Source organism: Poecilia reticulata, chromosome 7 (assembly GCF_904066995.2).
Source record: "Poecilia reticulata chromosome 7, P_reticulata-male-v2, whole genome shotgun sequence".
In the NCBI taxonomy this organism is placed as follows: Eukaryota; Metazoa; Chordata; class Actinopteri; order Cyprinodontiformes; family Poeciliidae; genus Poecilia; species Poecilia reticulata.
This window is the reverse complement of record NC_088836.1, coordinates 14,805,703-14,820,470: the sequence shown is the minus strand read 5'-3', so window position 1 is coordinate 14,820,470 and position 14,768 is coordinate 14,805,703. Positions and strand designations below refer to the sequence as shown.

At 40.7% G+C, this 14,768-nt stretch overlaps 1 protein-coding gene across 1 annotated transcript; it reads left to right on the top strand.

Annotated features, from left to right (window-relative positions):
- Positions 1-6,315: 6,315 nt before the first annotated feature.
- On the top strand, positions 6,316-13,431 carry gpr61 (G protein-coupled receptor 61). The gene is made up of 2 exons (XM_008413295.3): positions 6,316-6,773; positions 9,044-13,431. Exon 2 carries the CDS (start codon positions 9,271-9,273, stop codon positions 10,684-10,686), a length of 1,416 nt encoding a protein of 471 aa, XP_008411517.1. The 5' UTR covers positions 6,316-6,773; positions 9,044-9,270; the 3' UTR covers positions 10,687-13,431.
- The last annotated feature ends 1,337 nt before the right edge of the window (positions 13,432-14,768 follow it).

The following is a 14,768-nucleotide window of genomic DNA, read 5'->3' as shown; positions in this document are numbered from 1 at the left end:
TTTTTATATTTTCATTGACTGTTTTAAATGCAGCTCTGACCTTTAATGCGATAAATATAGAAACAAAGCCAGGCTGCGAGAGAATGAAGAGAGGTTTTTCTGTGCTAATGTAACCTGACTGGAAGTCGTTGATTACGGTGTACAAGCTCAAACAACTAATTAGCAACAAAAAATTTTTTCAAAAATGTTGCATAAAACAAGATTGCTAAGGATAGGTCTGTAGCAGATTAGAGTGCCTTTAAAGGAAAATAAAAATAATTTACAGATTTACCCATTTTGTTTAAATATAAATATGAGCTAAGGTAAGTCACACTGCAGTCAAAATATTTAGCAAAGACTTTTTAACCTAAGCATGTACTGTCACATCTACTTAGATGTCAAATGTCTGAATTCCTATTGGGGAAAAGAAACAAAAAAATTAAAAGAAAACAAAAAAACAAAAAAAAATGTAGAGGTACAAGACAGTTAAAAAATATTATATAAGACACTGTCTTTCCACAAGTGACCAAAACCAATAAACTACCCTGGAGTTTTCATTTTTTTTAAATCAGCAAAATAAAGCTCCATTCAGTAGATTTATTTATTTCTTATAGACTTTTTGAATCAGTAAACTACCAATGTTCCAAGCAGAGCCCTCTCCAACACGTGCAGGTCAAATCTGCAAAGTCTGGACTCGATCATGATGTTGAAGTATTTTCAGCTTTTGATTCACTGACAATTTGAATTCAGACATCGCATTGTGAACATGGACGGGAAAGAGTGCACCTAGAAGTTGCAGTGACTGAAAAGATGTGATGTGCTGGTGGCAATCTTGTTTCTGATGAAGATAGTGGCTGCATTATCTTCATCAGATAATGCAGCCACTATCTTCATCAGGCTGCTTGCCTGTCTGCAATCTGTCGGCTCAGACAGGTTTCTAAAAAACTACCTCATCAGCCAATTTAGTTATTGGTCATATGAACTAAATCTACTGATTTTGACCAATTTTCTTTACTGTCTGATTGAAACTGTGACATTAGTTTTGAAACTAGTGCAAATCAGCTGATTCGGCCAGAACAGTGTCACCGATAGTTGCACTATTCTCTGATCTTCAGACCTCCAGTGCCATGGGATTACGGATTATCTTCTCCAAGAAACATAAAACCGCTTACGGGATTTTTTTTTTTACATTTTTTTCTCCCTCCCTGCATTTTTGATTTGGAAGTTGCAAAAAAAAAAAAAAAGTCTTACTCCTTTTCTGCTGGATTACTTCACTGAAAATGTTTTGTGTCAAAAATGTTGAAGATGAGATATTAGAGATAAGAGGATTGTAAATGTTTTTTCACCATTTAATGTTTTGTGCTGTATCTTTCTCTGTGCAATTCCAAGCAATGATTCCTTTAAACTCAGGAATGTTGTGTTTAGAGTTAAGCAAAAATCACCTGAAGGCCTCTTATGACTCAATCAAAAACCACTCCTCTCTCTGCTCCCCCACAAAAATGCCATCAATAATGAAATTGTTCTCTTCAAGGACATCATCACATCTAAAGATACTTTACTTCTTAAGATGAAAACTTTTGTTTTGTATGTAATTCATGTTTTTTTTTTATTATTATAAATTAACAGATGAATCAGTGATGTTGTGGCACATCACTGACTGTGATCGTCAGAGAGTCACAGACATTCGGCACAGGAGTTGAAGAAGTGATTACTAAATATAGTGTCCTCAATTGTTTAATTAATAAAATAAAGAAACATGGCAAATCTCAAACTACTGCAACAATAAAGCGTCAATTAAAAATTAAATATAATCTTTGTGGTTTTTTACAGTAAACTTTTTTCCCGCTGTGTTATTCCGCCTCCCTGGGCAGACGGCGGTGTTGGACATTGGTACTCATCAGTGACTCAGAGCGCGCAGGATGTCAGCGCCAACCTGGACTCAGCAGAGAGTGCTAATTGTGTCTATTTGGACAACAGCGCCTGACTCTGGGAAATGAAGCAGCACAAGCCCGCTACTGTTGCTGGACAGCATATTTCCTGGCTGTTTACGCAGAACAGGTTGTCCAAGAGCTCCCAGCAAGCTTTCGCGTTGTATCCGGACTATCTGTTTAGGAAATTCATCAAACAACTTTCTCTGCTTTTTCCCCTGCTGTATCTGCTACTATTCCACCAAACAAATGAAGCAATTTTTGAAGAATGCTTTAAAGACTGATGGCAATACGTTGGGGTGGGGTTTTCTGCCGATTCTAAAATTGAAACAAATGGTGAGACGTAAAGGACAACCTAAAAACATTCGATCCCTGCTGCTGTGTTCATAGTTTAATTTGAACTTTTCACCACGTTGGGATTTTATACACAAGGTGGATTTTTTTCTAAATATTTTTCAAGTAAAGCGTGGAACACATTAACAGTCAGCCTCCTTTACAATGATTTTCTTGAAAAGAGTCCAGTGTAACCAGAAGCCTGCATATATCACATTACTTGTAAATAGGGTCGATCTCATCTCAGTGTAAATACAGCGAGAGAACATCAGCGAACAAACAACGTCATGGGAACCGAGGGTCAGAGCAGAAAGGTCAGGCATAAAGCTGTGGGAAATCTTAATGCAGGGCTGGGTTCATAAACAATAACCCTGTGTTGGAACATCCCACAGATGATAAGAGCATGGTAAAGACGTACCAAGGAAAGCTTTAGTCAGAGAAGCAACTCTGGAGGTGCTGCAGTAATCCCAGCTCAGGTGGGAAAATCAGTTTACAAATCTTGACTCTTTCCAGAGGAGGAACAGCAAATCAGGTCAGAGTTGATAGGAGAAATGTTTATTTGTAAAACATTTTTTACAAATAAATAAAAATTGAAAAAAAAAAATATATATATATATATTTTTTTTTTTTTGGAAAAAAAAATAATTAATGCCTGCACCTAATTCAAAAATGTTCTTCCTGAAGCCTTTTCAGATTTGGATTTAACAATTTAAAAGTTGTGTATTGTTTTCTGTCTACCTTTTGAATGTGAGCTATTTGTGTTGGTCTGTCACATGAAATCACAATGACATACTTTGAAGTATGTGGTTGAAATGTGATAACGTGGAAAAACAGCATGATGCATAGAGTTGTTCTGAAAATGTAACATTTTCATGTGTGCAACCTCCCTCATTTACTAGGATGGGATTTCTGGTTCTTAGGATTCAACATGAAGAAAGAATGCAAATATACTCAGAGAAAGGTCTTTAAATAAATACCATTTCAAATAATTTGTCATTCCCACTGGTTTAGTTTTAAAATAAATGAACATTCAGGCTTGGTTTTCACTCAAGGGAGAAAATGAAACCTTTCTAAAGTCACCCAGCTTTGTTTAAACTGATGCAAATGGACTTTGCAGAACAATTTAGTGTGTGACGTAAGCCAAGTCATAAGCTGGCCTAAATACACTCAGATAGAGACTAAAGGAACCACATCTTTCTTATTTCTCCTTTTGCATCTCAAAATCCAGGAATTCACCTTATTTTCCAGCATCATGAAAGGCCGAATAGAAATAATAACATCTGTAAAACTTGAATGACGGTGACATGGCTAAGCATGCATTGAGACAGGTGATAGCCAATGAAATGTCTGCTCTACAAGAAAGAATCAAATCTTTGCTTCTGTGCTGCGGCGATGATAAAACATTTGCATGGCTTTCCAGATATGACTTGTTAAATGTGAGAGCTCCCCCTACTGGTAGCATCTGAGCCGGTGGCGGTGCAGTCACATGAGATCAGTAGCAGTAATTGAACTTTAATCAGCCCACCTGTGTTTAGTTAAGCACAGGGAGCGGGACAAACACAGACACAACACAGTCAGAAGACACAATGAACGCCTCTTCAAGTGGCTGCTGATGCATGCTGGGTAGTGAGGCCGTTTGCCCCGAGGTCCCTGCTGCGGTGGGGAGCAAGGGGCACACAGGGAAGCTAAAGTTGGTGTTGCTATGGAGACCATTGTGTTTCCCTCCCTTGTGATTGGTGCTGCTGGCATGACCAAGGATCTGCTATTTCCGTCATGATTCAACACCTCGGACACGAGCGCGGTCACAGGATGCGCACGCACACATCAACTCACACAAAGAGGCCGCTGTGCTCACTTCCCAGCTTGAAAATACCTCAGATTAACATACAACAAACTTGTCATTTGTTAAAATCGACTTAAGCACTTAATTTTCTTCTAACATTGAGAAGCTAAACTCAGTGAGCATACAAAACCTTATTCTGTTTTTCTTTCTATCGAAATCCCAGGCTAGTTTTTTAGCAGGCCCTTACCACGTAACCTTCAGGAGACAAACAAGGTGGTAATTGGATCAATAAATTAATATGCTTTTAAATGACCAATTGATTTATTAGAGAAAAAAAAGTGATGACTCGTGAACTCATCTGGGTTTATGGAGCTCCGTGTCAAGAGAGGAATCAATCCATCAGGAAGCATGCAGCGTGAAGAGAAGGCGTGACAGAAAATCCCATCCATCTTAATCCTCATTTCACAGCCTTACAGCAAAATACAGTAACATAAATTGATGAAAGGAGATGACAGACACAACCATTTTGCATAATAAATCTACGCAAAAAAGTGCTGAAAACAGACCATCATAAATCCTTTATTTATGGTCGTCATGACAGATGTACACTACATACTTCTTAGAGATTTTCTGATTCTGCATATTTATACAATTTAAATGGTGCTAAGCATCAATAAGGTCAGACAAAGTCATCCAGAGTAAAAAGTCTGATTAACACACTGGTAATTCTGCTTTTCTTTAAAACCCTCAGTGTGAGGTTATGCTACCAAAGTAAAATTGAAATTTATTTTAAAGAGATGGCATTATATATTTTCCAGAGACATAGTGCCACTTTATAAAACATAGCTTTAATTTTCATTTTTAATTTATTAAGAAAAAAAAATCCAAATGTGAAAAAGTAAAAGTCAGCATTTGGAATAACTGATTCCTTCACGTCACCGCTGAATAATTTTGTCAAGATCTTCTTTGCACAGTTTCTTTTATTGAGCCACACTAGATGGCCATTAAGCATGAACTGCCTGTGTGAGGTCACGCCACAACATCTCAGTCAGATCAGGCTGTTCTCTGACTTCTATTATCTTCATTTTGTATGTTTTTATTTTTTTAGTCATTCAAAGTAGTATTTTCCTGGTGTGTATTGAATGACTCAAAAAACATAAATTAGGAGGGAAACAAATAATTTAACAAAGAGAATTTAAACTAAATATAAAAAATGTCTAAGCGAAGTGAGAACTGACCGTAAATAAATAAAAAACAACTAGACAAGAATAATCTACATAAAATCAATGGAGGCAGAAACAAACATTTGCTAAACACAATTTGAAAAACTGATTAAGATGTTAAGAGCAACAACAACAAAAAAAAAACAAGTCCAGGATTCTGCCAGGGCTGCACAGTGGAGTAGTTGGTAGAGCTGTTGCTTTGCAGCAAGAAGGTTCTGGGTTCGATTCCCGGCCCCGGTCTTTCTGCATGGAGTTTGATTGTTCTCCCTGTGCATGGTGGGTTTTCTCCGGGTACTCCAGTTTCCTCCCACAGTCCAAAAGCATGACTGTCAGGTTAATTGGCCTCTCCAAATTGCCCCTAGGTGTGAGTGTGTGTGTGCATGGTTGTGTGTCCTGTGTGTCTCTGTGTTGCCCTGCGACAGACTGACGACCTGTCCATGGTGAACCCGCCTCTCGCCCGGTACGCTAGCTGGAGATAGGCACCAGCAACCCTCCCGACCCCACTGAAGGACAAGGGTGTAAGAAAATGGATGGATTCTGCCACATTTTCATTTCATTGTATCAACCCCACGTCTCGGTATTAAAATGTTTATTTATTATTCTGGAGTAACATTATAATTTCTAATACGGTAATTTCATTACCTGGAAGAGGAAAATTATCCTCATGGGTAACTGAAAATCGGGCTTGAAAATATAAATCTTTGTGTAATTAATCTGTATCACGTATCGTATTTAGTAAATTGAGTTACTGAGATAAATGAGCTTTTCATAAATATTCTGATTTACTGAATATGACTGGAGGTTTAACAGGGGACCAGGTTTTTTTCTGTGGCTTTGCCACCCGGATATATACAACCATCACTGGAAAATTGCAGAAACTCTTGGAAATTAAGATATCTCCTCATATCAATTGGTGACGAATGTAAAAAAAACTTAAAAATAAACACGGTTCCTCAGGGTAACGGTGATCTGGACTGATCTGTGGTATGGTGACCAGAAGGAGTGAAAAGCAGGGAAATGTCTTTCTGTGTGAAGAGGCACTAAGACCCAGTGGAGAACGGGGGAACCTGCCTGCCCACCGCTGCCTGCACAGCTCTGCAGTCGCTCTGGACGACACCAAGAGTCTGTGTGTGTGTGTGTGAAAGTGTGTGAGGTGGGGGAGCATGTCCACCCATTTGGGCATCATTAATTCCTGCTCCTGTTCTTGCCTCTGGACCACCTTGATGTTCAGAGAGAGGCAAAGATAAAACTGAGAGGCTGGAGGTGTGTGAGGGTGTGTGTGTGTGACTGAATGACATAAAAGCATGCGACCGGTCTGAGGCATGGCAAATTGAAACGGCCCAGGTGAGGAGGAGACTCAGGACTCTCATCCTCCCCCTCCTCTTCCTCTTCGCTCCTTCCCTCCCTCCCTGTGACGTGGTGTGTATCAGTGTTTGCTGTGTGTGTGGGTGAGAAAGCGAAACAGGTCAGCAGTGCCTCAGCACACTGGGAACCTTCACAGGAGGAAGCAGCCCTCTGCAGACTCAGGTATGTCACTGACTATTCATCACACACACACACACACACACACACGCACACACGCATACATGCACACACACACACACACATATCTCCAGCCACATCTGCCCCCCTCAGCGAAGCGAGAAGGTGGGTTGAAGGTAGAACGAATGACTCATGAGGCAGGATGATGTTCCACCACATCTCTGCTTCTTCATGTAAAACAACAAACTACAGACGCAAACACCTCGTTTTCCACACCGTGTCACTACTGCTGCTCGTGCATCGCTGCAGGAAAGTCAGAGAGACGTGAAGCGAGAGGCTCGGTTGAACAACAGCCTACTTTTTTCTGCTTGCAGCAAACAGTGTCATGCGCATATGATAGGGTCATATGTTTCCAAGTCAGCAGTCTGAGGGACTCAGCACAGCCTTGGATTGTAGCTTTGTATGAATTTTTTTTCCAGCGTGTGAGTCCAAGTTTGAACTTAGATTGCACTGCTGTTGTTGATTTGATTGCATTAACTGTGCTAAAGTGCGCTAAATGTTCCCTTCCCACAATAAATAGTTCTGTTTGTGTGGTTTGTGTCTCATAAAATGGATCTTTCAAAGATCCCTGTGCTTTTCAGATGACACTTAGCTCAATGAGACCTTTTTATAAACTAGACTGCTTCTCTGCACAACAAAGTGATGATAATGTTTGGCTTTTATGTAGCATGAATGGAGCAGTCTTAGATTTTCATGGTCTTTAGTAAAATGCTCAAGATTTAAAATGATTAACAAAATAAATAAAACTAATAAAACTCCGCCATTCTCCTTTTCATGGAGTAACACTGGGACTACAGAAAGCTTATATTAGAGGGTTAACTAGTTAAGCTTTCTGCTGTGGTAGTCAGACTGCAGTCACTTTTGTAGTTGGGTTTTGTAGTGGAGCTCCTTTAGTTTCCACCCCAGGACTTTCTTTTTTTCATTTGGTAATTTACCAGAACAACCCAATTTGTCTTTGTTGTCACCTAGGAAAAAAAGCACAGAGGCCTTTTTTTCAGCTAGTTAAAGCACCAGGTGGTGGAGAGTCAGCCATGTGTCACAATATGGTCCGTACAATCCAATAAAACTGCATTCACTTTGGGATTTTTGCTAACATCTCTTTAAGCTACAGCAATGATAAGATGAAACATTTAAGTGGTTTTCAACGTGCAACTTTCCAAGACCTCGGTGTACCTCAGCTCCCGCCCACTTTAAGGTAACAATCCACAGTCTCCGCTCCATCACAGGAAGTTTAAATAAGTGACTTGATCCCCTTGACCTGTTAAGAAAAGACCACCCACTGTCTTACGCCCTCACCTGTCAGGTGATGGCCGTGCCTGTTGTGTGTATATGTGGGTAGGAAAAGATGAGTAGCCCTGCAGGGGACGAGGCCTGTGACACCTATGAAGTGGAAAACTTGCACCTGCAGGTGAGCAGCATATGGAAATGTACCAAAGCGTCAATGCTCATTCCTGAGCTTTAACACTGTGTGGGGTTGCGTCCAGGTGAGGTTGTGACAGTAAACACTGCCTACTCGACTGGCAAACACTGACACAGGCTGCTGAGGGTGACCCACCACCATACGCATGAGGCCTGTTTGATTTCATAAGAGAATTGTCTGTGAAGTTTTCTGGAATTTTCCTAATGGCAGGAAGACATGTCAGGATTTTTGCGATATGAAAAGCGCTCATCGATCTCCTCCTCACATCACTTAAGACAGCAGGGAGCTCCGCAATGCTGAGCTTTGCAGTTTATTTGCACGTCCGTAATTTCTTCTCCGCTCTCTTAATGCGGACATATGGTTCAACCCTTTGCTTTTAGCTTCTCCCTGGGGGTTTGCTGCCCTGAAAACACACATCTGAGGTTGCAGATGTCAAAATATCCAATAAATTATGGCCTCGGCTGTAAATAAGTGCAGCCGGCATCGAGATGAATAACTTTCAAGAGACAGAAAAGGTTTGGGCCAACACAGGGCAATGCATTTAGAGGAGAAAAAAAACGATTTTGCACAACTTAAAGCTTCAAAATGATTAACTCTACAACATCTTATCAATGTTTTTGCACTTCTGCAATGAATGTTAAATAAGAATGGACAGGTTGGAGTTTGATGCTAGAAGGATTTGTGCATAATATTGCACATCGTACAAACATGATACACAACAAGTTTTAGTGTCTGGCATCATTCATTGAATCACACTCCCCAAAAGACAGATTCATTTCAAGTCTCTAAAGTCCATGTGAAGAAGTAAATGACTTTGTGACTCTTTTTCTTTCAGGTCTTTGATGAGAGGAATAGTCAAGAGAGGACTCCTTCATTTCCAAGACCATCTACGTCAAGGTGAAGACTCAAATCATCGTCTGCCAACCTCCAAACTCAAATCCCCCTCTAGTTACTATGACCAACATCAAAGGCTGAACTTCTCAGATTCCCCCTTTGACAGAGGAGGATGGGTGATGGACCCGTGAAATTCAGCAAACTCCCTCCTCTTCATTCCATCTTCTCATGGAGCATACCATCAGACCACGACCCTCCTGGAACAACGCGTCCGCCGCCTCCACATTCCTAAACTCTTTTTGGCCAAATGTCTCCAACATAACCAGACAAATTGGAAGTACCGATAATGGGATAGATCTGAATCAGACCTTGGGGCTGTGCGCTATGCTCGTCATGGACATCCTGGCAGTGGTGGGGAACTTGGCTGTGATGATCGTCATCACTAAAACGCCGCAGCTGAGGAAGTTTGCCTTTGTGTTCCACCTCTGTCTGGTGGACCTGCTGGCGGCGGTGCTGGTGATGCCGCTGGGGATGCTGTCAGACCGGATCCTGGAGGACGAGGCCCTGTGTCGAAGCTACCTCTGCTTGAGTGTGTGTCTAGTGAGTGCCGCCATCCTCACCATCTGTGCCATCAACGTGGAGCGGTACTACTACATCGTCTACCCCATGCGTCACGAGGTGAAGATGACGGTTGGGGTGGTGGTAGCGGTGCTAGTTGGGATCTGGATTAAAGCTCTCGTCATGTCCATGCTGCCCCTGCTAGGATATCTGTTTCAGGGTTCCCCGACTGTGGGGACTCCTGAAGTCCTCGTTCCCAGTCAGAGACACTGCTCCCTCCACTGGACAGGAGGCAGGTCCACACGTCTAGTTTTCATGGTTTTCTTTACTGTAATCTATTTTCTGTGCCCCATGCTGATCATTTTGGTGGTCTACTGCAATATGTTTAAGGTGGCCCGAGTGGCATCCATGCACCGTGGTCCCAACCCCACCTGGGTGGACACGTCGAGGCAACGCTCTGACTCTGTCAGCAGCCACTCCACCATGGCGGCAAGCCTTGGCGGCACCGGAGCGCGTACAACTCCTCAAAGGACCTTCAACGGAGGGAAGGCCGCAGCAGTTTTGGTGGCAGTCGGCGGTCAGTTCTTCTGCTGCTGGCTGCCATATTTCTCCTTCCACCTCTACTCGGCTGTCATTTCCACCGCGCCGGCCTCGCTGACCCAACTGGAGGGCGTGGTCACATGGATTGGCTATTTCTGCTTCACCTCCAACCCCTTTTTCTACGGCTGCCTGAACCGTCAGATCCGAGAGGAGCTGGGCCGCCACCTGGCTTGCATCTTCAAGCGGGCCGGGCCGGTCGAGGGGGAGCAGCTGCCGAGCCGCGAAGCCTCCATTGAGGAGAACTTTTTACAGTTCCTCCAGGGCACTGGATGCAATCTGGAGCCCTGCAACTCTCACAGCAGAGCGAGCCCGGAGGAGGCAGGAACTGAAGGTCCTCAAGAATCAGCTGTTGAGCAGAACACGCCAGCTGACTTCCCCATCCCAGGGCAGATTCTTGAGGAAACTGCAGAGTTCATACAGCAGCAACAGCTGAACAATGAGCTTTGTGTGTCAGAGAACTGCTGCAAAACTGTGCCAGAGATATAACTGCCTCATGTACTGTTTCTTCCACCATCTAATAACCCAATGAACATGTTCAGTTTTATTCATAGTGTTTCTTATTCATGCTGCAACATTTTTTTTTCCAAGTGACAGATCAAGCACACTGCAAAATGTGTTCTAGAGTCGGGCTTTGGGTCAGAACCAGACGAACCCTTGAAGAATTCCAGTTTTGCGCATCGCTGGCTGCCCCGTTACATGTTTTTGGGAGTCATATGGTGTCATGCTGTTTTTGCTTCGCGTCACATAACACTTGATGTTTTGGTTACAGTTCAAGTGACGTGACGAACTTTATATAAACATGAAGAGGCTCTGAGACAATGCAAGAGCGTAAATCAGGGATAGAGTAGTTTTAAGTGCTGAATGACTTCTTTAATATTCTCCACAAATGTATTTATTTATTGCATGTTCAACATCTATCAGCACTTTTCATAAAAACAAAGTGATCTTGGGCTAATGCACAAAGTGAAGCACTGTTTTTCATGTCAAAAAAGGTGGATTTGCATATTGTTTTTTATTTTTTTATTTAAATGTTTTGATTTCAGAACAAACAAAAACCTCTTTTCCAATTAATCCCAATTGATTCAGACATAAATATTGATAAATCTTCTAAACTGGTGGTTTTCAAGTTGTTGTTTTTTATAAGTATCACCTTGGTAAGTAATACTGTTTTTAAAGTATCGCCATACCATCAACACACTGGATGTGGAAATAGAAATCCATCAGCTTCACTGAAGGAAGAGGCTTAAAAGCTCCGTTTTTACAAAGACATTTAATTTTTTCAGTTTGAAGAAAAAGTCAACAAAGAGGTTCTTATGAATCATAATTGTAAGAGAGAAAACAGGAAGTTTCTGATCTGAATTTATTGCGATACACGCAGTAAAAGAAACAGTGCTGAATAACCCCTTTTCAAGAACTTGTTGCACAAAATGTAGAGAAAAAACATTGTCATTAGCTTGTGTTGCTAACTGTAGTTAGCTAAGTAGGCCAACTAAGCACATTAGTTAGCAAATCCAACTGGTTTTTAATTTGATTTCTAACGTGGTTCAGTCATACTTAGACCAAATTTTTGACTTTGGGTGTAAATGGAGTAAATGGAGTTCTTACTTTGCAAATTATAGTAAAAAAAGAAAAGGTATCGCTAAATGCAGCCCAAGAACCGCAATTCAAAAGTCAAAAGTCAAAAGTCGTGGATTTAAACTAATTAAGAAAAATAACCACTAAAACGTACAGAAAAAAGTGCTTCACAAACTGCCGGCTTGAAGAAAGACATTTTCTACTTTTACTAAAGATTTTATGTTATTGCATTGAATCATCTGTTTTCACCATGCGCTTATTTTCTGTTTTCACTTCAAACCACCAAGGAAATAAAGGCTACAATATTCCAAAGGCTTTAAAGAAAAACGATGCGTTGAAGCAACGTAACTTTTATTGTGTTGAACAGGATTGTTTCGCAGCTTTTGCTGCGGCTGGTATTTATAATAAACAGGCTGACAGTGTATTTTTAGCCATTTTCCAGAATGTTATTATCATGTTTATCTGTTCTTAGTCTTGTGATTATCACCTCCTCACCAAAATGGGAGACTCGTGATTTCAGCCCCTTCCACTCAAAGACAAACATTGTGGATGGTTTAGTTTGTTTATCAGCAGCGGCGCGCGGTGCAGAAGGGGTTTTGGGCTCCGTCGGAAAACAGCAGCCCTTGCCATGTTAGAAAAGCTGCAGGAACGAAACGTGGCGCTCATTACACCCAGTGATGTCTGCGCTGTTTACAGGTAAACACCAGAGCGGTGTGAGCACTCCCGTGTTTGTGCAATAAGCAACCAGGCTTATTGTGGCTACACACACAGCACAGAGGTGTGACAACGCTGGCACACATGGAAAGCTTTGCCTTTGGCCTCGTTTAGCAACAAATGGAAGACACTGGAGGCACTTTCCCTGTTCCCAGGCGGAAAGCCAGACGGTTTGTTCAAGTCACACTTGTAGTGATTTGAACAAACGACAAAAGAAGACGACAGATTTGCTAATCTCTAAAGAAAAGGCACCTTTTGTGCTGTTTTCGTCTATTTTGGACTCGTCTCGTACGGGAGAGTTGGCGCGATCACAAGACTCTGAACACAAGGCAAACAGCCAAACCAAAAAAATAAATAAATAAATGTCTTTTTGTCAGGGGGAACATATAACACTCTTAATTTCCTTGCTGTTTGACTTTGTTGCAGACATGTTTTTGTTCTGTTTTAAAATGTTCATTTTTTGAAAAAAAGAAAAGAATTAAATTTGCTGAGTCACAGCCACAGAGCAACATTGAACATTACAAAAGACGACTCAGCGGCACCGTCTTCTGCGTTCCTCACTTTGTGTGTGTTAATTTATTATCAGCACTTATTAAACTGTTGTCTTTTCTTTACAAGATCATATAAATGCCTTGATTTTCAACACCAGCGTTTAACAACATCAGCAAAACTGCCCTGACCAGTCTGATAAAATGCTTTCAACTCTCTTCCTGCCAAACATCTGTCTCTTCCAAAGAAGAAGCAGCAGCTTGCTGAGCTGGTGGAAGGTGGACAGTTTATTTACTTTTTAACTGCAGTTTGTCCTCCGTATCACACCAAAGAGATGGATGTGTTCATTTTCCTTTGTGCATCTCTTTTTTGTACCTGAACTGAAAAGACTGTTATTCCTTGTGTGTATTCTCCATCTGCAGAACTCATTAAAGACAGCAGAAATTATTTTAACTCATGTGTTGCGCTTGTTGTTATGTTTAGATCCATAACTTCCAGGAGTTCAGTTAGGTTATTAAAACGATAAATTCAAAGAGACATTTAGAAAAAGGTCGGATGCGGGGTCAAACTTTTACCAACATTATTTCTATAAACATGACTTCAAGTATTTTATTTCTAGTACATTATTTCTGAGGCTTTTTGATAGTTTCCCTGCAGACTTCTGCACCTTTTTATTATTTTTTGCTTATTTTTTGTTAAGTTCTCATATTGAAAATGATATTTTTTTAAAAAACTTTGATTAAAATGTCAAAACTGGATATGTGAAAGACAAAAGAAACTCAGACATTAGCTGAGCAGGGTCTGAAAGTCAAGTTTTTCAGTCATGAAGGGAAAGCAGGCAACAATCTGACAATTTTCTCCGTTTGCTCCAAGTTTTCAGTCACTAAATCTTTGTGGGTCACGTTTTCGTTTTTACGTATATGAAACTGTCATCTCCAGTATTTTTCATAATCATCACACAAAAAAAAAATCAAAACAAAATGTGTCTTTTAGAATCAACTCTGGATGTCAACGTCGAGACTTATTTCGTAACCGATACAATTTCAAGTCAGTTAGGATATTTTAAATTTGCTAAATTAATTCCCGAATGAGCCCATTTTCCACAAATAATTCAGAGTTATGTTCCACAGAAAAAAATAGCAATCAGGTGAATCCACAAATACTAAATCACAAAAAGGTGGAGGTTCATTATAAGTGTCTTAAACACAAAGGTTTTTTTGTCCAGCTTCATTAAACGTTGCGCTTGCTGCAGCACTTTGGATCAGCCGAAAGCTTTCAAGTGCAACTTCCTCATAGAAATGTCAAGATTAGCTATCCTTATGTTTTTATGATTTACCTATCATAATTATCATAAATATTATTATTAGTTCTTAATTTATTCTCAATTTCTTGCTGCTTTCTACCATATAGTAAATTTTTTAAACATCCACAATCAGTTTAAGATTGTTGAAATCTGAATTTCTTATTTTTAATAATTATATAGTATTATTTTTCCTATATTGTAAGCTTTCCCTTGGTCTCTTTTTGTAATTTCTTTCCGTAACTTGTTGTTGATACACCTGAATCGGGACAATAAGCAACATTTATATTATATCCTATAGTTTCTTCACTGTTTTCAGGTGTTTACTGAGTGGCTGCTGGTCCATATTCCCTCAGAGCTCCTTGTCTATTTCCTGATCCGTTTATTTTTCATACCCTCTCCTGTGCTGCTCCCCATCGGTCACAGCCACAGCCTTCATGTCGAGTGGTGCAGGGCGCCTCCTGCAGAGCGCAGCAACACTTCAGACAGC

Coding starts and splice junctions, on each gene's coding strand:
- gpr61 (XM_008413295.3), top strand. CDS start 9,271: ATGGAGCATACCATCAGACCACGACCCTCCTGGAACAACGCGTCCGCC.